Source organism: Heliconius melpomene, chromosome 19, assembly GCF_056956725.1.
Source record: "Heliconius melpomene rosina isolate 202511_hmr_F chromosome 19, ASM5695672v1, whole genome shotgun sequence".
Lineage (NCBI taxonomy): Eukaryota > Metazoa > Arthropoda > Insecta > Lepidoptera > Nymphalidae > Heliconius > Heliconius melpomene.
Genome location: NC_140407.1, coordinates 13,441,136 through 13,468,755, shown reverse-complemented (window position 1 = coordinate 13,468,755; position 27,620 = coordinate 13,441,136). Strand labels below are relative to the sequence as shown.

General features: G+C 32.2%; 3 protein-coding genes across 9 annotated transcripts in view; 1 reads left to right on the top strand and 2 right to left on the bottom strand.

Annotated features, from left to right (window-relative positions):
• Positions 1 to 13,263, bottom strand: part of ed (hemicentin protein echinoid) — a 30,806-nt gene extending 17,543 nt beyond the window's left edge. Inside the window, exon 1 of one of the 2 annotated variants that reach the window (XM_085202533.1) lies at positions 12,832 to 13,263. In XM_085202533.1, the coding sequence (XP_085058659.1) occupies positions 12,832 to 12,883 (52 nt within the window). In that variant the 5' untranslated portion in view covers positions 12,884 to 13,263. The remainder of the gene's footprint in view (positions 1 to 12,831) is intronic. The other variant, XM_085202532.1, reaches the window with a different exon arrangement.
• Positions 13,264 to 14,264: 1,001 nt separating this feature from the next.
• LOC146528903 (juvenile hormone esterase-like) lies at positions 14,265 to 23,835 on the top strand. 6 transcript variants are annotated; one of them, XM_085202535.1, is made up of 5 exons: positions 14,265 to 14,321; positions 20,702 to 20,839; positions 21,159 to 22,453; positions 22,830 to 23,005; positions 23,572 to 23,835. In XM_085202535.1, exons 1-4 carry the CDS (start codon positions 14,298 to 14,300, stop codon positions 22,996 to 22,998), a joined length of 1,626 nt encoding a protein of 541 aa, XP_085058661.1. In that variant the 5' UTR covers positions 14,265 to 14,297; the 3' UTR covers positions 22,999 to 23,005; positions 23,572 to 23,835. The 6 variants fall into 6 exon arrangements, with proteins under 6 accessions (XP_085058661.1, XP_085058660.1, XP_085058662.1 ...); XM_085202534.1 differs by having other exon boundaries at positions 14,266 to 14,321; positions 22,830 to 23,835; XM_085202536.1 differs by lacking the exon at positions 14,265 to 14,321 and adding an exon at positions 18,998 to 19,157 and having other exon boundaries at positions 22,830 to 23,835.
• A 155-nt stretch (positions 23,836 to 23,990) lies between these two features.
• Positions 23,991 to 27,586, bottom strand: U2af38 (U2 small nuclear riboprotein auxiliary factor 38). The gene is made up of 5 exons (XM_085202541.1): positions 27,315 to 27,586; positions 26,977 to 27,131; positions 26,626 to 26,783; positions 25,949 to 26,148; positions 23,991 to 25,405 (listed from the first exon to the last, which is right to left on the bottom strand). Exons 1-5 carry the CDS (start codon positions 27,356 to 27,358, stop codon positions 25,279 to 25,281), a joined length of 684 nt encoding a protein of 227 aa, XP_085058667.1. The 5' UTR covers positions 27,359 to 27,586; the 3' UTR covers positions 23,991 to 25,278.
• Positions 27,587 to 27,620: the final 34 nt, after the last annotated feature.

Sequence of the window (27,620 nt, the reverse complement as noted above, 5' to 3'; positions counted from 1 at the left end):
TTTATAAAGTACACTTTATTAATATTAGTTCCATTTGTTTTATTGGTAAAGGCTGAAATACTTGTTTGAATTGAAATGAATTACCCACGTAAATGTACAAACATACACCTACATATTTGCATATAAACAAACTACAAATATGACCAATGAATATAACCATAAAATACTAAAATGCTTCGAATAGAAGCCAGCTCGGTTTCTATATAAAGCGTATGGAGGAGATATATAATTTAATCGCTTCCTAGAAATAAAAAAAATTGAATATTGAATACAATTTCAGCAACATATTAAAGCAATGCTAGCAATGAAAATAAATTCTATTGAAATTGTCATCACTGGAACAACCACGCAAGGTGACCACATTTAGTCAGCGGGAGTGAAGCCAGCAGGAAAGCCAAGGACTGCGGAGTATCAAAACTTGTGGTGCCTTTCTCCCTGGCGCGAGAGTACTGCCACGAGTTATAGTTTAAGGATTTATTCCAACTAACTGAATAACTGATGCTGTATTAGGTCAATTTACATGATAAGATTTAAACAATATTTTAATATATTAAGTTTCTTTGTAAAGGTAGACTAGAAATTTCAGGGCAATAAATCTCCCAAATACTAGCCCCCCCAAATACTAGCTTCAGCTACTATTGCTAAATACTAATGTACTGTCCGAATCAGTACAAATATTCCAATGCGACCTGTATTAGCAATACATTTGATTGGTACACCAAATCCGATGTATTGTTGTCTAGTATAAAGTTTGGACATGCTTCGCATAACGATCGGTTTCAAATGTCCAATTGTCCAATGACGATGTAGATACCCATTGTAAACGAAAATTTGATCCATGTAGCTTTGGAAAAGATACCTGTTTATAATATTAATACTTTTCTAGGAAGTTTAATGCAATACAAATAACATTAACTTTTGTAAAGATAGTTGTCATAATAAAGATGAAAGATATCGTTGTATCTTTTGCAAAGAATTTGGAGATATTGGTAACCAAAATAGATTTGCGTTAAATAAGATTGGGTTAAAGACCGTTTTAAGATACCACGATTATTCCGTTATAAGTAGAAATTGTATCGGTTTGTCTATTGCCGGTGAGCAGAGAGTGCAAAGTATTCAGCTGAAAACATCATCATGATAAATGTTGCCAAGACGATGGCTGGCACTGTCACAAATGTATCAAATCTCATGTGACTACATTACAGGCAGTTTGTAACTCAAACACCCTAGCCCCTAACTCAAAAGAATACCTTAGTCAAAGTCAAAATGTGTGGCAACCGTAGCAACAGATATACATATATATATATAGAATTTAAACCGAATCAAACAAACAAAAAATGTCAAAATTAATTTAATATTATTAATAGTCGTTACGAGATTGGCCAGTGGCCACTGCTATTAGTTGCGAATAATTAATAACTAGTTATTGAATAATTATTTATCTATGCTCATATCTATTATATGTACATATATTTCTTCATTATAGATTATTTAATTAACAATTTATTAAACTTATAGATATTTTAATAGGGTGGCATGGTGTACAAGTGCCTCCACCTTATTGGCAAGGCATAGATAAACAAATAGAAAATCAGGAAAAGAAAGATAACAATAATTAAATAGTATAAAAAAAATATAAACTTTAATTCTATATTTAATGTCAATATCTAACATATATTAATAATAAGACTAATATATACTGTACAGTATAAATTTATATTAACATTTTATGTTACTTTTTCAGTGAATTCTAATTAATAATCTATTTCTGTTCCTTTATAGATTACAGCGCCTATAAAGGTTCACGATTAGGTAATCAATTCCTATCAAAGGGAACAGAGATCAAATAGGGTATCAAACTACTACCACCACCAAGCCTAAGCCAATCAGAGCTCATTTGTATACAATAAAATTCGGCTAAATGAATTTCCAAGAGGAACTACGCAACAGTTAGTAGGATGCTCAGCGGTCAATGACATACTCCTAGGTCGCGTGCGCCGTATCGATAGCCTCGCGGTGAATAGAAACTTGCTGATGGACCCAGCATGACTTACGTGACTCAGTTCGATTTAAAATATTATGGTTTAAAATCGTATTTAAGTTAGTTGTAAAAATAGGGACTATATACTTTTAAGTGCAACTAGATGTTTTTACATGTTATGTCCTTTCTAAACACAAAATGAAAATTAAAATGAAATACAATTGACGCTATATTTGAAGATTGTATGACATAGGAAACACAGATACCTAGAGGATCCGAAACGTATATGATAAAAAAAACTGACAACGAGGCGACCATACATACGCCAATGGTTAAGGCTCTACAGGTAAGTAAGTAGTAGGTAAGTATCAACAAGGGTCTCCTCTTCGATAAATCTTCAACCTCGTCTTTTAATCTACTCCAAAGCATATGATTGGTACTTGCCATAACCGTCCCATAAGTGAGAGCAGTGTTCCATATACGGTCTTACTTATACTTTGTACAGTGTGAGAAGATGCCGAGAAGAAAGGTACTGTCTCAGTACTGAGAGGGTGCATTTTAATTGTATTTTACATTAAAACAATCATTCAATTTCATGCTATTTGAACATGTATAATTATAGTTCACAAAGAATTTAGACATAGTTCAAGTACCTACAAGTAAAAATGGTTAATTTCCCCCAACAACCTATGCCAACCTATTTATACAAAGAATGTTATTTCTTTACCCAGAATCATTTATAAGACTGTAAAAATTTTCTCTCTCTTACTCAAATACCAATGTGTACTCTCGCTCGCTCTTACTCAAATACCAATATCCGTATGTCCTTCATTAGCTCCAATTTTAGCTGTCGTAAAGGAAGGGCTTTTTAGGATTCCGTAACCCAATGACAACATATGGAACACTTAAACTTTCCAAAATTACTACACAGATGTAACTTGGCAGGTAGAAATAAAAAAGAGATATTAAAATCAAAACCAAACTTGGAACTAAAAAAACAACATTTGTGCCAAGTGGCTTTAGATAGATCTCATTTTTGAAGATCTACTATGACATTGAAGTTCGTTAAATCATTATTTCCCAATTTCAATCGTTTGAAAGATAAACTTCTAAAATAGATATGAGCCGTAGATTTTAATGAAAAGTTTCATCGTTAAATTATTTGAACGAAATAGAGTACGCAATATATTACATTTTCAGAAACTGCAAATATAACTTTGTGCTTTATACAAACACTGTGAAGAACAAAGTTAGTTTGCTGGCAAAAATCAACTCAACTCAACTCTCGTTGAGAGAATTTTTTATTAGGGGAATCGGTACGGAACCTATAATGGACAAATCCGAATTAAGCTTGGATAATTTTATTATTTTGCGATTAAAATTGTATAAATATATATATTTTTGAATCTTGTAGCGCAGCTGCAATCGTCTGTCCGAAAATGTGACGTAGGTGGGTTGGCGCGTAAAATAAAAAGCGCCAAAAGCTTCAGTGGCTCTTATAATTTTATGTTTAATCATAATAATACTACATATAAAATAAGTAGGTACTTTAATAGTAATTAAGAATTGGTATGTTTTGTGCGTGTGCTTAATGCATTACTTCTATTATCACAAAAAGAAGTGTAAAAATAGATAAGTCAGTTACTTTCAAACTTATCTTTCTCTTTGTTTGCTATATTTTTAAGTCGTTAAGAGCCGCCACAAAAAAGTTTAAGCTGCTCATCTGTAACTTCTTATGTTTAGGTATTTACTTAAAAAATATTAATGTCCCAATAGGGTTACACAATTATTTTTCAACAACTTTTAAAATTTACTTAAAAAAACACTATAATCGTAAAAAAATCTGTTTCATTTTGTTACTCAAGTGAAGTGAGGTGGGACTTGGGAGGTTATTTCGAAACAAACGAAATGAAATAACCGGAACAAAGTGCGAGTATTCTCGCGTCGATTTGTATAGTACTGGTATTATTTACAAAACACTAAAATTCGTCGTAATGCATTGTAGTAGTGCTGCATTGTAAATATATTATGTTTATGTCATATATAATATATATTTAAAAAGTAATAAAGAAATAATTTTTAATACACTCCATACCTTTATAACCTCAAAATTGTATTATTTTTGTGTACGTAAGTACAAGTGTATCTACATAAGATTACTTTCAGAATCTTCCTTACAAAAAGGCAAAGCAGTGTGAATATGCTAAACACCCACCTAGATAGCAAAATAGTTTATTTGATGTTGATTTTCGTAATTTTTTCACAAATTAAAATACTTAGATATCTAAGTTAGATCGCTTATTGGGTTTCAAGACCAATTTTTTAAATTTCCGTCTCATACTAATGTGTCTTTGTTCTTGGTTAACACTCGCTCACACGTGCTTCGGTTGACAATGGACGAGTCAGCGACCGTTACAAGCAGCACTGCGAGCACGTAGCGAAGCGAGAGCGTGGGACTATGCGGGAACCCTCACAATGTCTCGAATTGCAACTGAATATTATGTGTTGTAAAGTAGACTTGTATAGGACCTACTTACAAGTGTCGAACTACATAAATATAACTTTATTATAAAATAAAACATTTTGATTAAACATTGTTATATAACTTCTTAACTTTATCGGTTAATACTCAGGTGTACCAACCTGATTTCATATTGTTCATACGAAAGTGTACAAGTGTAAATTCTTCAATTGTTAAGCTAAAATATTTTCATATACTTTTATTAAATTAGTGAATCAATTTTACATTTTTAAATATAAATTATTATAAAAAAGATACATTTAAAAATATAAAAAACCTAAACCTAACCTAATAATAAATATTTAAATATAATATATATTTAAATATTTATTATTAGTATTCTTATATACTATGAAAATGTAAAAATATTAATATCTTAAATGGGTTGAATAATTCTAAATACAAAGTAAATATCGTAACAAAAAAATTAAGTTGGTTTGTAAATTAATAAGATTGAAACTAACTCTGCTCTAGATTGTTTCCCGTCACGCATTACTAAGGCTACTCGGAAACACTGCAAAACGGTTTCGTTGGAATAATCCTATTAAATAAACAACACAGGAACATTTTATATTGAAAATTATATTTAATTATATTATATTATATTTTTTTCTAATATTTACGGCAAATATTTATAGAATTGTATTATGCAGATTGTTACGTTTCTTCGCTTTTCATTTTTCGATTTTTTAAAAACTGAATAATATTTTTCAGTTTAGAATAGGAGGCACTCTTTGATCTTTCTCTTTCAAATCATTTAGATTTTATGTCTAAAATAATAGTAATGTCTTACTGTCTTCTTTTGTATTAAAATTCCACAGTAGTAGGTAGTTACAAAAAAACGTATAAAGAAAATAAATATATTTATAATTAAGTGTTTGTGTTTCAAGAATTCTTTTCAAATTATATTATAGGTATTAATAAAAACCTTTTCCTTTTTTTTATAGCAGACCTAAGTTTAGCTTTTAATAATATTGAAGGAGAACACGGGCTCAGTTCTCGTTACGTTTTCTTGCCAAGCCGGTTGAATCTGTCTCTTTCACTCACGCACTTATTTGTATGCTTATATTCTCCATCTCTTCTCACACATTTCTACTTTTTGGGTCGTTCGACCAGGGCCAGGGTGATCATCTTACCTGCAACTACCCTTTGTGTTTATTCTATTATGAAAAATTTGATTGTGTTCCTTTGTAAGGGCTAAATACAAGATTTATTATTTTCTATTCATTTGAGAAATTTACCTGTCTGTGTATTTTTTGTTACAATTTTATCCCCTGCAACTACGAGGCCTACTAGCGAAAATTGTTTGCTGTGCTTTGGTTTCTAATATTAAATATGTATGAACATTTTTTATGACATAATATAGGGTAGGCAGACTTAAGATTGGGACACTTCCCTTTCGCACAGACGATTGATGAATGGCGGAACTCAACGCCGCGCTTGGCCTCCTAGAGCTTGAAAATAAGTAATAGTATTTAGAATCCAACCTATAACCACCTACGGATATTTAGGTGCAGGTTCGGTTAGCTTAGTACAATAGCAAATACTTACTATACAAATAAGACTAGTTTTAATGACAGCGATTTTATGTTTTTTTTTTAAATACATTTTTTTATTTTTTTTAAATGTTAAAATGTATTTTAATAAAGAATGCTACTAATGACAATCTTAATTTATAAATATACGGGCCCTCAGTCCCGGATGTGCGCAACCGATACTGTAGAGCAACGAGGACGCCACATGTTAGCCGAGCCCAAGTCGTCCTGCAGATGGCGGAGCTTTTGACGCTGAGCAAAAAAACGCTTTGGAAGAGTGAATAGCGAGATGCTCCTTACCTATAGCAACGATTGACTGAACACAATTTTAAATATAACTTATCTTTGATCTTTTTATCTAAGAACCTTTACAAAGTTAAAGAGGATCAGATAGTAGATAACAAAATAGAAAAAGAAATCATATATAATTAAGACATCTAGGCAATTAGATAAACCATTTATCTATATTTTTAATATTGACAACATCCCCCATATTCTGTGGATAGGTGAGAATAATATCACCTCTCAAACAGTCCGTTCTTCATTTTCCACCCATATTCAGCAACATTGAATACTGAGTGGCGGGAGTCGAGACCGAAAGGAAAAGAAAATTTTTAATATTTCATTTCCTCGAGTGGGAATCGAACCCACCACACCTGTCGACTTTACACTCACATGCTAATGCCTCTAAGCCACGTTTGACCTCTATAATTTTTAAATTTATGTTGTTTTCTCCATTTAAAGAGACCTCTTTAGAATCCTAAGAAATCAAGTTAAATCTATTAACACATTGCTAACAAAAACTAAACGTAAAGCGGTGACATTAAATAAAGTGGAGGTGCAATGCTCGCAGCAACTTTTAAGTAGAATGAGTTATACAAGTGGGTACTCATTGAGATATATGACTCTTGCTCTTAACACATTTGTAATACTGGCACACATTTCGATTCTTATGTCTAACGGTACCATCATGGTTTATAAAATTATTTTCAACTCAATAGAAGAAAATAGATTAGGTTGGGTATTATAGATGTACATTTGACTAATTTTTAAAAAGCTAATTTCCAAGTGATTATTAAGAAAATTATTGATATTACTCGAGCATTACGAATAATGGCTATGTGTATTGGGCTAACTGTAACTAAAATTATTATGTAAGCTTTATAAATATAACACATCATCGGCTTACTGTGAATTACCAATTACTAAAGGACCATTTCGCAAATGATTATGAACAAGGTGTGGGGAGGTTTTGAAGTGACAGCGCGTCACGCGTGACACTTCAAATGCTCATTTGGAAGTGAATACAGACAGACGCGGGCGGGCTTAGGTAATTAGTTTTGGATATAATGTCGTGTGCATATATCAAAGAACTTGACCATATATCTTATAAATATGTTGTGTATGGAGTACAGACTATACCTATACACATTTTGGAAATTAATATACTTAAAATGATAATGTTTATACACAAAATTATTTTTAATCTATAGCGAATCAGTTAAATCGTTCGATCATTAGCTAACCTAAAAATAAAACTATTCCGAGATGTTCATACATTTCAATTGAAATAGTGTATCTGACAAAATTAGGTTAGTTTTATTTAATTACTTAATGCAAGAAGACACGAGGTCCACACAAGTGGACCATCCACACGCGCTACTTCGAGTTTAGTATATAATATGGTAACTATATGTACCATGAAACGGCCCAATAGTGACAAGTCTACACTTGTCACTCTTGGTCTGGTCGATATTCACAATGCCCAGGCATTATAAATAATGCACTTAATAATCCATAACGCAATATACCTAGTGATAGTGTGATAACTGATAAGCCTAACTAACCAACTTGCCAATGGATAAAATAATAAGAAAATAAAATAAATGTTATTCGAAGTAATACTCTTATTCAAAGGTATACGGTAATTAAGCCAAAACTAGAAAGGACTTTATCTCGACCAAGATACCAAGTAGCTGTGTCATCTAGTCCGAACACGGACAGAACAGTTGTATATGGCCGTCAATGGTCAAGGTATTGTCCTTTAGATTTGCGAAAGTAAAAATGTAAACGGTAAACATGAGGTAATTAATTCAAATAATGCTTTTGAATCTAGTTCATGAAGAAGTTTCAAGATAATAAATATATTAATCTGTTATTGTCTCTTCTTTCCTATTCTTGTTCTTTACTTCTTTTTCTATTGTAAATAATAGTGTTTTTTCACACAATGCAGAGTTAACAATGAAAATATTAATTTAAATTTAACGCACTATTTGGCGCTTTGTGTTCATAAGATTGTAGATATTTAAAGATGAAATCCTCACTTTAGTTTTTAACTACTTGAAAATTAATTTAATTTTTAACTTGAAAATTGAATTTTAATGACAACAAAGTACATTTTTTGCTTCTTTGATATAGTCTTAGTAACGGTAAAAGTGTGCGAATACTTTAGTGGGAAACTGAAGATAAGCATAAACCTTTATTGTGTCGAGGAAAATATACGTTCATTGTGTTTTATACCGTCAGTCACTTTACACCAACTACTCGTCGGTCGTCAAACCTAGATCGACTAATTCAATTATGTAATATACTTAGAAACCTATCATTCTCTTCTGACTAGGTACTTTATATGAAACTTAAACATATAATATTGGCGCGAAAGTTGGAAATTTAATAACAGATTATAAATATATTTCTACTTACTAATTGTTAAATTAAAATGATAAAATTCCTTAAATTTACCATCTACTCTCGGTAGTCTATGGTCGCGGCAGCTGACCATAGACTACCCCCGCGCGCGTTACATTCAAAAAATAAACGTCTCAGCTTGGAGATAGCGTTACGCCCGCAGCACACACCTGCATCCAAACTGGTTTTGTGGAACATAATTTTCCTCTCAGAGTACAAGATGATAGTCGAGTACAGAGTACAGTCGACTACTTAGAACCAATATTCTTTTGCCCTTTGAGCAAACGTGAAATGGAGAGAAAGTGGATTTTGTATTTTTTCGAGCGTTATCTATTGTTTTTTAGCATTTACAAATTGTCAACGATTATGTCCCGTTGAAACTGTCGTGGCACAGCGTCAGAATGTTAAGCGCGACGGTTATGGGTTCGATCCCCAGTCGAGTTTCCCTCGCTCTGCTATGTTAAGTTCATGCATCCCGTTTCTTCTCTACCCGATCAGGCGCTGATTGGCTCACTATTTCTATATACAAACACAAAATGAACTTTGACTTAGGTCTGAGAGGCAGAAACAGAAGCTACTTCTTTTATGTTATTTTTAATTAACAAGAATTGTTCTTGCTGTTTCTTATCTATAAATAGTTCATTCTGTTCATAAGTTAATTTTGTACCTTGAATAATAAACATAAAAATATACTTCTTGGGTTCTATACTTACACATAAGTAAAAGTCTTAAGTAAGATTTTTCTACTTTTTGTTTTGTCTATCTAGTATCTTCCTGTTGTTCGCCTTTCACAAAAAAAGCAACTTGACGGATTTTAATGAAAGTTTATTGTTTATTCCTCTGTAGCTAGCTATTAGATAGTCTTAGGTAACATTTAGGCTATAATTTATTTTGCTTAAGGTTTGAATGCCTGATTCGAAACCTTAGCAAACCGTTTAATCTATAATAAATATTAATAAAACTCCTTAGGAAGAGTTGGTCGACATGGTGAGTATTTTCTGTAGACACAAAAAAACGAAGATGGTGAAACGAACGTATTTAACCCTAGCAGCTCAGCTCGAATGTAACAAATATAAAAAAGGGCCATGTTCATCCCGATTTATAAGAATTTTTCAATGTTATAAGGTTATATCGTAAGAAAAATTTATTTTACTATAATATTTACATGAAACACCAGGACTTTCATAGGAAATAGGAAGGCTGGCTTATGCGGTCGCTCTCTAAAATTTATATATCTACTAGGATACTACTGCCGAATATTGAAAATATTACATTATTAAAGTTTGTGTGACATTATTAAAAAAACAATTGCATTAATAATACAATATTTAAGTAATTTTTTCATTACTTATTTACATTCATTTAACTATCAGATAATAATAAATTATGAAATCTCCGCAACCAATTGATTTGTTAAGTTTACGAGTATATCTACGCAGAGAACGGAAGATAAAAATTTATAGTAAAAACATAGAAAATTTTCTAAAAAAGCTATATGATATTTAAACATTTTAATACATATAATTTAGATATGATTTGTCATTAAAAAAAATTAGAACTTTTTTACATGACAATGCTAACGCTTAATTTTAGTAATTTTGTAAAAAACGAATGTATGTATTACATTATTTTATTACGTAACAGAATAGTATTATATAAAAAAATTAAATATCTTTATAACATATTATTTTTTATTTCTAGAATTACTACAACAATTTAATATTTTTATAGAACATTTTTACATTACGAGTATATTATAAATAGAACTAAGCAATGTCAATAATAGCGCGAAAGGTACGTAAATGACCATAGTAATTTATTACTATATATAGGTTGCAAGAGTCGGAGAAGCTTATTGGCTGGGAGATGCAGGAGGCGGGTGCAGACGTCACGCATGGTCAAAAAATTTTGATGCGGGTGCCGGGATCGACACGAGCCAAATAAGACGATAGGATAGGATTTATCAATGCTTGATATTAATGAAAAAAACGGAAAACTCTAAGCGGAATACTGTATGAATAAATATAAATGATACCTTTGTTTTGTTCAATCTTGATTTATTTTATACATTTGAAATAATATTTCAGCAGGTAATCATTTTTTTTAAATTAAAAGTTAACGGTAATAGAGTTAATAAAAATCAAAAAAATTGTTTTTATTAAATCATTTCCTATCAATTGCAATATGTAAAATTCTGTATAGATACAATATTTTTAATCTAATTACTCCAAGTGCTAATTGTGATACTAAAACATGTAAAATGATTTGCGTGTGATGCGGTAATGGCATTATTAAGTGTAATTTATTTATTAATTGAAAAAGTCCTCGGAACTGATTAATAGGTAGGTACTATTAGAAACACTAATAGTACGTGTGTCATTTTCAAATTAAACGTTAACCGTCATATTTTTTTGTGCTTCCCATAGAAATTGACTTTAGCATGATTTGCCTACTAAACTAAAAACTGAATTGCAACAAGAAATACAAAAAATAATTAATGATATTTAGGAATCTCACCATTATTAATTATTATAGATAAAACTAATAATTTTCAATAACGCCATATTAATTGTTTATAAACAAAACTAGATGATTATTTATTATATGCTCGTACTTTTTTTGGCTTAGTACCTACTTATGCAAATTAATAAAAAAAAAACATATTAAATACATATCGGGAATCAAATCAAATGCAATGTATGTGAGAGCAGTACTAACGTTGTTGATCGGCCAATCTTTATTCTCAAAAGTCTCTCTTTCTCTTTTACGCATTTGTAAGTACCTACGGACGTGCCTAATTTTAAACATTAATTTTTTAGCTTATATAAAGTATTAATTCAAAATAATGGACTGTATAGCTCAACAACTATTTTATGAAGTATGTGAACACTGGCACGAGTCAATTTAGCACATGTACAGGCGAGTGAATAATGTTAAGTATGCGGAGTTTGGTGTCATTTTGTGTCATATATCCAAACTGGCGCAGTAAATAACACTTGGCGTAGTGTTCTACTGTACTTTAGTGTTCTGATCGGGCTCGCGGGGTAGCGGTGCGGTGTGAGCGGGGACGTTCCCGAGTAGGTATCTTAAAATATATGCATTCTGCGAAAGTGTCCGCGCGTACCTCTGATAACTCATAAACTTCTTGTCGGACTATACAATACATTTCGATTTTTTCATTTATACAATAGATTTCGAACCACACATATATAATATCTACATTTGTTTTGAGTCTTCCAAATCGAATGCGCAATTTGCAACTATGTACATTCGGTGGAAGAAATTCGGTAGAAATTCCATTAAGCATTCTAATTGTTGTCGTTAGTCATTCGAAATATCGAAAATGCCGTTAATTGAGGCCGTCGTAGCGCAGTGATACAAGCGTGACTTTAAACGCGACCGTCGTGGGTTGGATTTAGGCGAATGAAATAATTTAAATTTTCATTTTTTCGTTTTGGTAACAAGGGTAAGCGTTGAGTTATCACACTCAACACGCAATGTCTGAAACATTTCGCGGTAAGTGTGGAGCTTAGCACCGTGAAGCAAAATGCAAAATACAAGAAATACCTAATACTGTAATATAAATACCTACATAGATATGTATTGTATGCAGTTACTAATGCATTGCATATAATACAGAAAGAACATGAAGGTGTCTTCTTTTCAAGATTAAATATTATATTTTATAGTTTCACTTCACACTTCAGCTAGAGCAAAGACACTCTGTTCTTACTTTTACGCGGGCATTCAAGGCACTGCGAGTAGCGTGGCGGTGAGTAACTCAACCCTCTTGTCTATGAGCGATAAATAAAATATTTGTAAACCCGAGTGAGAATCAAACCCACAACCATCGATAAAAGACGCTGTTTCACTGAACCACGATGCCCTTAATAAAATTTAAGAAGCACTATTTATTACAAGTTTAATACGTTCTGTATTATAATAATTTTGAGCAGATAGTGAAAATTACCTATGTTTTTATTTTTACCTAAAAATATATTATTTATTTACCTTTATCTTAATTCTAGTACCGACTACCGAGCAAGATACAACGCTTGCGTGGCGTTCTTAGTGACTCAGAAAGTAAGACAAGTCAGTTTGCTTACCTGAACAAGTTAGTAGCAACGTAAACTGAATGAGCAATCGTCTGTTCCCCATGGCTGGCACTACAGAAACTTTCTAAATCAATTATTTCTCATTATTTAACAATTCCTTTGCATTTTGCAATACTTGATTGGTTCAAACAAAACTTCCAACTCGGATGTAAATTTTACATTTCACTCAACTCAACTAAGGAATGTTTCCTTCACAATACAAAATTCCATCACACTAGCATTACCAGAGCGAACAATCACAAATTCAGTAAGAAAAGCACTTTGATAAGCATATTATTTTTGTTATGCTATGCACATATTTGATAAATAAAAACTTTGTTAAAAGCACGTTACACGACGTCCAGAGGCAAGCGTTATTCAAAGTTACTAACAGTCTAACAGACACGGCGAGCGAATGAACTAAGCCGACGAAGGCCGCTCCGTCGCACAGAATGCTTAACTTAACACTGGCAGCAGTGTGTACCGTCTCGCACCAATCGACGCACAACTGCGCGTGCGGGACAGAGACGGAGAGATAGGCAGCTGTTCACATAAAACTTGCGAGCGGCGAGCGACTGTTCAACCATGAGGTATGAAGTGCACGCGACGTTAACCGCCCGCCAAGTGCGTTTACTTAGTTACTGTCAGTTGCTGTTTAATTTAATTGTTGCATTGAGTTAGTCATTAGAGAATATTTCGCGTAATCTTCAATAAAATTAATTTAAATACCTATGTTTCTCAAGATTTTTATAAACAAACAAATAAATAATAATAAGTAAATAATGGCGTGCTTTTTTGGCAACTAAAGCGTTTTTTAGTGTCACGCTGTATCCGGTACATAGCATAGTAGGCAGAGGGAACCTGGGAACCTTGTGATAAGTTACTCCGTTCCCATTAAGACACTTATGTGGGGTACATACTTACATACTTATAAATAAATTTAGTTTGTCTTCCTCTTATACATATACGATTAAGCTGCAATTTGGAATAGGTAGTATAATGGAATAATGAGTATTGAATATTGATGCAAATAAAATATGCCTGCTGCAACAATGGCGGATTATATATTTTCATAATATCTCCATTATCGAATATTGAACCTGTGCTTGTCATCGGCTTTCATAATATAGCCATCAGCTATCATAAGTTAAAAGCTTGTTTTAATATACCTAATGATTTATTTTTTCTACGTGACATTGGCGAAACTATGCTCTACTGTCACGCCACGCCAAAAGCCATAAAATAAAAATAGAAAACTAGAAAACAAAAAACAGAAACTTTTGCATGTATTTCATCATTTTATTTTGTTTATTCATTTTGTCTAAATTATGTAAGTAAATTACATACCTGTAGCAGCTCCATCAAACGTAGAATTTCAATTTTCATTTGCTTAATATAAACTTAAGACGCGTTCCAAACGTACACTGTGTAAAAGCCTTATTTACCTACATCAGGCTAGTCCAAATGCGTACGCTGCGATGCCGTTGTCGACGACGCGCAAGGTAAAGAATATCTGTTAATACTTAAATAGCACTAGCATATTTCATTATCTATTTTTTAATTATTAATCCGTTACTTATTTAGCTTAAAAAAATCATAATTCATTGATAAATATTTACATTAATTGCTTTGTATAGGTGCCATGTAAAAAGTCGTTGGGTTGATTATTACTGTAAAAAAAAAAAAAATTAAATGATCCCGCATACAGCAAAGTAGGCAGAGGAAACGTAGTGTTAAGAAACTCCGTTCCCCATTGCGTGTTGAGTGGTGGCTCAATGCCACACTTTTGCCTCGACGTCCAAGCGAAGAAATGCTTTCATTTCCTCTAGCGGGGATCGAACCCACAACCACACTGTGCCCCTGCACTATGATGGCGCAGGGCCACGAAAGTACGACTTTACTACGAGATTATTATAGTTTCAAATAAATACATTCCTACACCTATAAACTGTACTTTCGAAAGAATGAGAGAATTGAGGATAAGACGATTAACAGATGATCAAATATGATAAGGTGGGCACCTCCAGCTTGATGTGCTCCCAAGTTCGCGACCATGTCCGTATTATTATTATTACCTACTAGCAATAGTAGCGCGCCTGCGACATAGGCCGCCTTATCAACGCGATTACTTGTTAAAAATGCAACGTTAAATTTGTTTTAAAGGACACTTACAATCTGCAGTAAAAGCAAAACATAGGTAGGTACGTACTTACATAATTGGATAAGGAATATTATTGTATTACTTAAAATAGTTTCATAACTAACCCCTTATATTTGTGATTTGTGAGCCATAACAATAGTTATTTTTAAAGGGGAAAGATTCCGTCATACATGATATTTCCATAACTTTAACCGCTTACGGACGGAAGCTCTCAAGCTGTCCCTTTTTTGTACTTACATAGGTCTATCCAGAACTCTTGAAGGATTTAGCAATTAGATTCAGTTATGGTTCCTGAGATTAACGCACTTTATAAATATAGATAAATAGGTTGGTATTAATTAGAGGTACCTATGAGCCTACCCCCTTTCACCCGCAAGTCGTATCCGTCAGGGGCCGTATTAAAGGGCATCCGTCATATACTTGTATAATGATTTTTGGGGAGTACAAGCTTTCAAATTCTCCCTCCTCCTCCCTCAAAAATAAGTCATTTATTGTTACCTACAGCTTTTTTTATAGTTACCTATTTCAATCCTATTGGTCATAGTGCAATGTAGGTAATGCAGCCTACACAGCTTGATACATGGTCCATGTATCCACCCAAATGCTTAATCATTGTTTTACTCAACGCCGCGCTTTGCCTCTACACCAGAGCGAATGAGCGAAGAAATAAAATATTTTAATTTCTCAATGAGAATATTAAATATTTCATTTTCTCGACTGGAAATTGAACCCATAACATAGCGCGTTTACACTCAGACTTTGTGCTCCTGCGCCACGATTGGCCACAAAATCAAATTAAATACATGATACCTAATTATAACAAATTATATTAAAAACATAGTATGTGCTAATAAAACTCGAGAGTTTCTCCCGATTTCCATTAAGATCCTGATTCCAAATCAGGAACCAATTTAAAAAAAAAATTACAAACATAAAAAAAAATAGTTAACGAATATAGAACCTCCCCCTTTTTGGAAATAAGTTTAATGACAGATAAATAATATTTTCATAATATTCTTATATAAACTTTTTACCTACTATCTATGAAATTATAAATAGGTAACTTAGCTCAACTACCAGATGAAATCGTACTTGACGACGGATTCATAGTGAGGGTACCTAGTGAATTATTTATTAGCTACACAGTTTGCTATCCTATTCAGTATACATAGTACGTCGTTACCCCATGGTTGATATGTACTTAGGTATTGTTTGGTTTTTCAATGACATGAAAATTAATAATTTGAATAAAATAAAATTATATAGGCACTTAAGTACTTCACATTTATTTATGAAATATTTATTATTTCATTTTCCCCCTTTGGTAACGCAAAGGCAAAGCGCGGCGTTAAGTTCCACCACTCAACCCGCAATACCACCAGAATTCAGTGGAAAGTGTCTTAACACAGATTCTCGGGTTTTCCACCTATCCTGTAAAACGCGGGATATAGCGTGAAGCTAAAAAAAACGTCTAGGTCGGTTGTCAAAAAGAAGTGTAAACCGGTAACCGGTTTAGTTTAAGCAAAAGACGTGCTGAGTCTACGTCAGACCTACACTATATGTGAACACTCACACAAATACAAGGCTTAGCTTATACCTAACGTACTGTCCATTATATGACTGCATAGTATTATAAAGCTTTTCATTTTTAGTTTTATATATTTATCGATTTGTAAAATGATATACGTACGTGATAAAATGATAGACAAGTACGTGACAGTAGCAAACAATGCTAATTTGTAACAATAGGGACTACATGAATGGATAGACTTAACAAAACATATTTTCGAAGTTTACCTACGACAAGAATACTTTCTAAACTTCTCACACAATTTACTTATATTTATTTAGATATAGGTACTAAAGCTTCACTACTAATAAAAAATTGTTTAGAATTTAGCTTGTCGACTATAATATTCCGAAATTGCACATTAAACGACCAGTGTTGCTCTTGCCATAATTTAATTATAACTCCCTTTGCTGGTTAGTGATCTTAATAACAGCATAATAGTTATCTTTTGTGAGAGGGCTGGATGGTTGCGCAATTACGATGATTGCGTGGGACGGATCGCTGCACATGCCCACGGGGCCTCGCAACCCTCTCGGTGTTCACTCTCCCCGCGATACTCCGTGTCAAATTGGCAAAATTTATGCAACTGCTCTTATATTACGTACCCCACACCAAATATAACATCAAATGTCATCATTTTAGGGGATACTCGTGTATATTTGCATAATTGGACGAGGCACACGTATCTACTCTAGTCTGCTTAAATTACGAATCTCTATTTTGAATATTTAAAAACATGACAGATGTTTAGAAATTAATATTTAACGCTTATTTAAGTTATTTAAAAGGTAGGTAATACTCGAGAAATAGGAAAAAAGCTTTGATAAATTATCTTGTAAAATATGCTTAATGGATTTTCTACTATTCATTTCTATCATTCATTTTACCAAAACTTATGTGATAGTTCGCCTGTAGCTTCATTTGCTTTAACTTAACAGCCATAAATGTGGACTTCAAACATATTTCTGTTTTAATCTTCCATACTTTCGACTATAAAATGAGAATAAGAGATTTTATGTAACTTTTTAATTCCTGTAGTAGTTTCAAGAAGTCCTTTCTTAATGATAGGTACTCTACATTTTCCAAGGAATCTTGTTTCTTACAATGAACAAAATCAAAATAAGGTTTAAATTGTTATTTGCAGGTTTTTACGTCAACCAGCATCGGTTGTCAATTACGGAAGAATTTTAATTGTATATCTCTCAGTACATACAGTTATTGTGTAGGTAGGTATACATAAAAATATTCAGATAAAAAATTTCAATTAAAAACCTTCACTGTACCTATGAGTATCTAATACATAAATATGCACCGACAAATAAATATCTCTTTATGTAATGTAACATAAGTATCTAGGTACCTCTTTGACAAGTATCCAGTAGTAGAGAAAGTACCTACCTATCACGGAATTCTTACATCTCAACTTTCAATCACACTTGAGTAGATGCTATGCCTCGGCTTTTAATTTTATATTTGTTTTATGCTGATTACCCCCATAACATAATAGGCAGAGAGAATCTAGGAACGTAGTGAACGGTCACTACTTTGCGTCAAATTCTCGAGGCATTGCGAATTGAGTGGCAGAACTCAAAGGCGTGAAAATATTAAATATTCGATTCCTCTAAATGGAAATCGAACCCACAACCGTCACTTTTAAAGTCGCACGCCTGTGCCCCAGGGCCACGACGGCCTCAGAAATTGATAAACAGTCAACATAAAATCAATGAAGCGCAATACATTTCCTGTAACTTCAACTCCCACAGAGCATACACAATGACATTTCCTGAACCCCAAAAGAACACTATCTGGGAAATAACAACATATGAATTGCCTGTGGCGGTGCGTAAAAAGCAATGAAAGCATTTTCACATGAACAGTTTTCATTTAGAATTCTTTCCCCTTTGTTCCCTGAGGAATTCCAAATAGTATCTGTAGTTTGCAAGACCCTAATAATGCCTCAGGGGCGAGGGTTCATCTATAGGTACTTTCCCTTCAAACCAAAATTGTTTTTTTAGCCAAACGTCTCTTGATATACAGCGGAAATTTAAACTGTAACAGAATACGGTAAAACATATTCAACGAAAACACTTAAAAATATTTGCGAGGGGGAAAAATTCAATATAAATTTTAATATAAGCCTGTGACCACTAGATGGGACGATGAAGGAGAAATGAAAAACATTAACAATTGAAATTGAATAAAAAATAGATATTTAAAATTTTTTTGTATTGTTGATTGCACTATACGTCTACCATGCCAATTTAACGTAAAATAATTTAAATATGATTATTTATGAAAAAAACAATTAAATATGTAAGCTATTGACACCTAGACTAGTTATTCCGTATGTAAAGAAGTTTCTGCCATTGATAACCATAAATAAAATACATATATAAAGTAATTATTCACACAAATTATGTATAATGCATACACTAGTATAAGTAGGTATTATTGCTGATAATAAAACTTATCTAGCTCAGATAAAATTCTGTTTCACCTATTCGCTACAATGCTTTTCAGTTATACATCTCTATGAACGTTCTTACTTAGTTTTCTTTTCTAAAACGGGAACTTTACAAGTAGATGCTTTATAATTTATTTTAAAATGTAAGTAGTATATTATTTAATATCTTATGGATCCTTATTATATATTTTGGAAATAAAATATATCGTTATTAAAATTTGGCTGTAATTGTGTTCAAAAGTTGACGCCGACGTCGACGTCGACGCCATTAATTGGAGGTAGTCTTAGAGTTCCTGACGTAGCAGATTGTATGGCCTTGTGCCGGCTTAGGAACTGTATCTGATGGGAGTATCATGCTAAATCTGTCCTTGGAGTGAGACATCCGGGACGCACAAAGTCTCAAAGAAGCGCCGGCGTGATAAAGGGCATGGGATTCATTGGACTAATCACCGATGACGTTAAAGACCGTTTCCACCAGTCTTTAGTTTATGATTTTCGTTTAGTTTTATCAGTCCACCGTCACAGTCCATGGATGGTCATAATGAGGAAATGTCAATGAGACGCGAGGGGGTACCACATTATGGCCTATAACTAGATACTGTTCCCATTTTGTCCGTAAATAATGGCAAATAATAATCTGTTTATATCTCACCCCGATTTTTTCCTCTGAAAAAATAACATTGATAGCTCGAGCCATGGACGTTAACAATGTGGCTGTGGATAGATTCTAGTCTTAGATATAAAACTTAATAATTTCGTTCTAAAAACCTTCTCCCAAGTCCCAAGGGCATCCTCGCGATTTTCCGTCAAACAAGGAAACTAAACGAGAAGACGAAAATGTAAAAAGCATATGATAATTTAATATATAGCCATTTTTGATTAGTAGCTATGATAAATAAATAAATATATAATATACCTTTTTGTTTTGATTCTATTGCTTATTTAATATTACCCAAACGGGGATGCCGTTTTACTACATATGCCCGTCTCTTTCTCCTATATAGATAGTCTCTGAATTTAATCAAAGTACGATCCTTTTGTTAATTTTTGGAATAACAGTCCTAAGGGTGTGTTTATTTTTTAAATCTTTCGATTTATATTTTAGCAATGTTTTAGGATCGCGTTATAGCCTATAAGAATTAATTTTGTATGTCTTAAAGTCTTAAGGTTATGTAAAACATAACCTCTTGTACTTTTTATGCCAGTAAAAATTTGTTACTATAAAATTATCACCTGTATCTCATGGCAAGGTGGCAAGAAGAACCTAGTGTTAAAACACACCACAATAGGTAGTCCGTTCCCACAAATGCGAATCGAACCCTCAACCGCTACGCTTATAGTCAAACAATGTGCCACGAATGAATATTATCATTTGTAATATGTATTTGTATATATATATTTGTATATTGTACTTATGTTAATAAAAAAATAATTTATGTATATTAATGATAGCATTATTATAATATTATTTTTAATATAGCTGTAGGTATTCCATTGAGTATACAAGTCAACATTATTTTAGATAGGTATCCTACTAAATTACATAATCGTGAAACACGTCATATTGATAATGATATTTTATTTAAGTACTATTTATTCTTGAAGGTTAGAAATATGCATTATTTGGCCAATTACCAATTGGACTATTAATTAAGTACAGTTACTATTAAACTAGTGAATTTTGCAGAAACTGACTAAAATGACTGTGGTGCAAATAGAACAAGGCGCCTTGAGAGGAGAACTTTGTCGTAACAATGACGTGGCATACTTAGCGTTTAAAGGAATTCCATACGCAAAGCCACCGTTGGGCCCATTAAGATTCAAGGTGAGTTTGGTAATTCGACATGTTATTATACGGATACAAGCAAACTGTTATCATTGATAATGGCTTAATTTTCTAACTTCATAATCACTTGTTACTTATTGAATTTGTCCAAAAACAAATGCGTAATAGATTTCGAAATTCGAATATTCATTCTATATTCAACACTTTTGAAGTTGTTTATACAGAATTTCTATTATTTACAGTGTTTTCAAATCGAGGATAGAAATTTACTTAAAAGGTCTCGTTCACCTTGCATAATATAGCTAATTTTAAAAAGGGGCCGTAATAAAACTAGTTACCTGAGCGATATTTTTTACAGGCTCCTGAACCTCCAGAAAAATGGCACGGCATTCGTGACGCTACACAACATGGACCTGTGTGTCCCCAATACAATGAACGCTTACAGCGAATTGACTCTGGCAGTGAAGACTGTCTCTACCTTAATATCTACACCAAAACGGTCACTTCTGGGGTTTTCTTACCAGTAATGATATGGATACATGGCGGGTCCTTTTACACGGGTTCAGGAAACTCAGATTATTATGGGCCAGAATTTTTTATGCAACATGATATGATTCTCGTTACGTTCAATTATAGATTGGAAGTGCTGGGTTTTTTAAGTCTAGACAATGAAGAAGTGCCCGGTAACGCCGGCTTAAAAGACCAAGTTGCAGCAATGAAATGGGTTAAAAAGAATATAACAGCATTCGGGGGCGATATCGATAATATAACGATCTTTGGATGCAGCGCTGGCTCGGCGTCTACGTCATATCATTTACTTTCTAAAATGAGCGAAGGTTTATTCAATAAAGCAATATGTCAAAGTGGAGTTTGTATAAGTGAATGGGCTTATAGTATTCATGCTCGTGAACGTGCATTTCAACTTGGTAAAATACTAGGAAATGACACAAAGGATAAAGAGGAATTATTAGAATTTTTAAGAAATGTCTCCGTTTCATCTTTGGTAAATGTTAAGTTACCTTCTTTACAAACAGAACATAAAGATATTACTGATAGTATATTGTTTTCACCTGTAATCGAAAATGAGCAATTAATCGGAGAGCATTTTATTACAAAACCTCCGCCTATTTTGTTAAAACGAGGACTTGTATCAAAAGTACCAATAATTTTAGGATATACTTCAGGAGAAGGAATAGAATTAGGTAGACTTTTTCCTGAAACTCTTGAATTTTTAAATAAAACAGGTTCTGTAGTACCGAGAGAATTGAAATTAAAATTAAATAATGAATTTATATTGGAAATCGATAGAAAAATAAGAAAAAAATATTTTAAAAATAAAAAATTAAATAAAGATATGCTGCAGGAACTCGTGGATTTTGAAACAGACAGGTTATTCGCATATAACATCTGTAGATTTGCACGCTACCATAGTTACTTTACTTCCATGCCAGTTTACTTGTATAAATTTGTCGTTGAAACTGAGAGAAATTATACAAAAAAGTTTTATAAAATGGACACTCTAACTGGAGTTTGTCATGCTGATGATTTACCGTATCTCTTTAACGTGACCAGCTTAGACATTCCATTGACAGAAGATTCTAAGAGCGATATAAAACAAATCGTTCAGTTGTGGTTTAATTTTGCTTCTACTGGGTAAATATTAATAAACATTATCATTACTATAAATTACATTTTAAAAACTTGGAATGAAACATGTAATTTTTTTATAGCATTTTTTTAGGAAAATGTTTTATTTTTATTATAAGCAATAAAAAGGCAGTTTTACTATGTTCCACCACAATAGACAACAAACATCTTATATACTTAAAGACTGAAAACAGCGGAATTTAGCGCCGTGATTTATTCTACTATAGCAAGTATGTACACGTAATGCCTCCGGAATTCGGCGGAAAGTGTGGAAGGAAAATGTCTTAATGGAATCGAATCGTCCATAAATCACAAAATATACTAATGACTAACAGTAACATTATTTCTGAAACAATATAAATAAATTAGACTCATCTTTCAGAAATCCCACGTCGAAGCAAATATCAACTGAATGGGTGCAATTTACAGAAAAAGAGCGCTACTGCATGATCATAGACAAGGAATTAAAATGTTCACTTAACGTCGATGGAAGTAATATGAAATTTTGGGAAAGGATTTATGATGAAGAAACTTTAGTTATCATTGACTAAATCTAAGGTATTGAAATATTTTTATATTTATCATAATTCAAAGTACTCCAGTTACTCTTCTATTAACAAAAAAGAAATACATAATGTAGGTATCGCATGTTTATACAAATGTAATTTAAACAATACCTACCTATTCAACATTATATTTTGTTAGTGTATGTTCGAAAAAAGAAGCTCTAAGCGATTTCTTATTGTCAGTGAATGAAGATTATTACCTAGTTTAACTCTAATTGTTTGTACTAGTTTACCTCTAACTACCTATATTAATTTACCTCTAATTACCTATATTGAATTACCATAATGATACCATATTGATTTAACAGAATGATTATATATAGCACTGACCAGCACTTTGCCTTTTGAAACATGTTCTTTCAATCAAGGCAGCGCTAACTTCAGCTTGGATACCTTGCTCGATGCTTCTGTACTCATGAATACATATTCATGCGTACAGTATTCATGAGTATATGCCAGTAACATAATCAAAGGTATTCTGAAAATTTAGAAAGGCCAAATACTCAGTTCCCCTTTTTACTCTGTTTACATAAATGAAACAATACACTCTTGGTGAAGCCTGATGTAGAACATGCGGTCTCAATTCACTTATTGTCTAATGGCCTATATCTACCAGTCTTAAAAACTGTCCCTATTTCGTGGGAAATATAAAAAAATGTTCAAAGAGGAAGAATGGGAAAAAGACGACAGTACACAATTTTAATAGATTGCAAGTATAGTAGCAGCTGGAAGGTCTGAAGATGCGTACCTGTATGACCAAGACTATCCTATCACTATAATATATAATTGTATAATTATAAGTAAAAAAATATTTCACATGTTTATATGTTTTTCCTATCACTATAATATATAATTGTATAATTATAAGTAAAAAAATATTTCACTTTTGCTAACCTCTATGAAACTGTTCCTTTTAATATTTTTCGACAAAATTAAGTTTTTGTACATTCAATTGAATAATTGATAAAAATGCAATCTTTTTTTAGAATAGTAAATTTATTAAATAAAATACGGTTATTTTAACAAATGAAAGCATATGAAAATATCGAGTCTTAGTTTTATCACTATATTCAAATAATAATAATAATTATAGTGTTCACGATTTATATAAATAGGATAAACCTTATAGCCAATGCCCACTTAGTGAAACTGAATTTAAATGTTACCATTAAAAAAAATGTGCTAGTTGTTACATAATTATGATTTTTTCTTATACACTCAGTGAACTGTACATTCCAGAGTTAACTTCTAGAGTAGACACTACAGTCTAAAAAGCCAATTAATTTTGTTAAAAAAAAATAACAAAGAAAAGTTGTAACAAGATGGTATTCATGATTTGTTGATGTTATTAGTGGGCAAAAAACATATAACACTAGTTTACCATACCATATATATGTATGTATATCGTTAATTTGAAAACTCAAAGTTTCTTCTCTGATAGCTTAGTGCTTATACTATTATGTTTTATAAAGGAGAAAGCGAATAGCAACAAAACAAAAAAGATAAATAGTTACATGTAAATTGCAATCCAATTTATTATTTTTTTAACTACACTTTATTACTTTAAGTGTTTTCTTTTGTTAAAATACTATTTTAATTAACTATGCACTATGAAGCTAAGTGCACAAAAATGTCCTAATCAAAGTCATAAGAAGAAATAATTTAATATAAACACATATCTGATATGAATACATATCTGAATAATACATTAATTTTATTTTCAAACAATATTGTGTATCATATGCATTTATAATTCATAATGCTGTTTCATTATTTCTTGAAAATGAAATAAATCTAAATATAATTAGTAATGAATAGAAATTTAACTGCTTGCTCAATCTAAATACTAGTAATTATGACATTTATAAGTGAAATTACATTAACAATAAAAACCGTTATATCATGTAAAAATACGTCATTTTCTGCACAAAGGATTAGAACATTTTTGTTAGCTTATTAATTACATTGGGGGGGCCATCTATAAATTGAGTCAGGCAAATTTCATGGTTATTGACTCCTTCTATCTAGTGTCCTCACAAATTTGTCATTTTAACATAGTGATTATTAAGCTAAAACAGTAGTTAGGAAATTACTTTTGTTTATACAATTTCATGTCTCAATACCTAGATATTATAACATGAAATGTATAGACAAACCGTGGCAAATACCGGGAAGACGTAGATTTCGAAATGCGATGCCACAAAATTTAGTCCCTTATCATGTGTAATTATACAGAATAGATGACCCCTTATATTACTAGTTATATTAATATCGTCCCGAGCGAGAGTTGCGCGGAGGCTCGCGGCGCCGTTCGCGCGAGCGGGAACGGCGGCGACGCTCGCGAGAGCGACTGCGCGAGCGACGGCCGCCCTTGCGTCGCGCGTACAAGTATCTGGAATGGTTAAATGAATGCTAACATATTTTTAAATTATTTATTTTGTATATAACAGGATAGGCAGAAAGAGCTTCTAGCAGAGCAATTTCTTTGAGACATTGCATATTGGCAGAACTCAACTTCGCGCTTTGTCTTGTGATAAGAGGAAATGAAACTGCACTGTTTGTTATTAGTCTTTTTTGTTGATAATCATTCTTAGGGGAGTGGAAATGTTCATACAAATATCCAGCTTTAGTATAGTTATTTATGTAAGCTACTATTTCTTATATAGAATGTAAATTTTTATCTAAGTTTAGTAAGTTTATTATAAAAAAATTGTTGCTTGGGAAAGATCACATGTAGTAGTAAGGCTGCCATTACAGCAAATTTTTCTTTTATTTGCTATTTTAATATGGTAGTGAAAATTGTTGGAATAAATAAATGAGAATTTCATTCAATACAGCTTGATAACAACAGATGGCTTAGTTATTAAAATTTCTAAAATAAAATTCCTATCTTTCAAATTGCAAATATCTTAACTAAAAATAAAAAAATATATACCTTCTTAACTCTCGTGAAATTGGTTTAAGGTGCATGAAGTTACAGAAGCCGCTTCTAGTACATTCACCCATTTCATATTGACGGCAGCACGCCTCACGAAAGTCTGTTACAGGGGATAATTCTGCATAAACTGGTCTACCACCAAACCAACGGTTGTTAAGATCATTTACAGCCTTTTCTGCATCTTCTTCTCGGCGAAACTAGTAAAGATGATATGAAAATCAATTCAGAGAATTTAATATTTCTTGGAAAATTTTACTTTGAGACCGATGTGGTGCAGCGGCACAAGGGTGTGACTGTAATGCATGTGGGTTCGATCCCCACTCAAGGAAGTGATATATTTATTTATGTTTATATTTCCATTTCTTCGCTCTGGTGTTGAGGCAAAGCACGGCATTGAGTTCTGCCACTCAACACACAATGCAATGCCTCCAGAATTTGGTAGAAAGTGGGGAATGGAGTGTCTTAACACTAGGTTCTCTCTGCCTACCCTGCTGTGTGCAGGATACATGAAGCTGATTTTTTTTAATGCTATCACATTCAAGCCAATACAGTTCAATTGCTCAGAGTAAGTATACATGTGAGTGACTAGATATATAAGATGCTGTTCCACTAAGCCAGAATGATCTCTTTTTTACTTTATCTCTTTTATTAAACAAATTATCAATATACCATACCTTAATATAAACATTCCCAACAAGATGATCTCCAAGATTATCACAAACATTCATTTCTTCTATCTCTCCATATTTGTCTTCACATTCAACAAATACATCTTCAAAGAAATTGTCATAGTGTTCCTGCATTTCTTCGTCTGATACATTTGCTACTACCACTGTTATAAAACAATCAAAGATACGTTACTCAAAAGGCTAAGTTATAATACTTATAGAATAAATATATATAATTTTTAGCAAAGCATGTAATTTTTTATAGTCATTAAAACATATTTAATATTTTAAAATCATTTCCACAATATTCTCACTAAAAAGTACTCAAAATATACGCTAATACTGCTTAATACTTACAGTGGCTGCCATCTGCAGATTTAGCTGAATTTTGTGGATTCACATAGAGATTTTGTAGTAATACAGTTTGTGAAAACGTAGGCTTGTTATGGATACGTGAACATCGATCTCCATGTCGACAAGCTCCAATTTTAAAATAAAACGAACAATTTACTCTGTAATTAAAGGAATATATTAAAAATTAAATAATATTACCGCAAATAATCACTTGTTTGATTAATCTAAGCATAACCTAAAAAGTGATTAATATTACAATTAATATAAATATTAAAGATAATTTAACACTTTTGACATTATTCATACACATTTACATAATAATTAACAGAAATAGTTCTTACTTGTCCTTTTCGGTACCAAATATAGCCGCCAAATACTCGGCCATATTCAGAGGTTTTTAACACAACTAATACAGGACTGCAGTTCAACGTGAAATATATAATTTGCAGTCTTAAAATATGTAATAAACTTACAAATATTAAAATCACTCTTATATTTATTTAATATTCATGGATAGCATTACAGTAAAAACAAACAATTAACATATAAGTTTTAAAAAAACCACATTCACCAAACTATAACAACATATAGGCCATAAATCATAGACTATTAAAGAATGCTAATTGCTGCTAAGGCAAAGAGAAAAA

Coding starts and splice junctions, on each gene's coding strand:
- U2af38 (XM_085202541.1), bottom strand. CDS start 27,358: ATGGCCGAGTATTTGGCGGCTATATTTGGTACCGAAAAGGACAA. Junction 26,149..26,625: donor TTGGGAATGTTTATATTAAG/GTATGGTATATT, acceptor CATCTTTACTAG/TTTCGCCGAGAAGAAGATGC. Junction 25,406..25,948: donor ATTTCACGAGAGTTAAGAAG/GTATATATTTTT, acceptor TAACCATTCCAG/ATACTTGTACGCGCGACGCA.
- LOC146528903 (XM_085202535.1), top strand. CDS start 14,298: ATGCCGTTGTCGACGACGCGCAAG. Junction 14,322..20,701: donor CGTTGTCGACGACGCGCAAG/GTAAAGAATATC, acceptor TGAATTTTGCAG/AAACTGACTAAAATGACTGT. Junction 20,840..21,158: donor TGGGCCCATTAAGATTCAAG/GTGAGTTTGGTA, acceptor TATTTTTTACAG/GCTCCTGAACCTCCAGAAAA.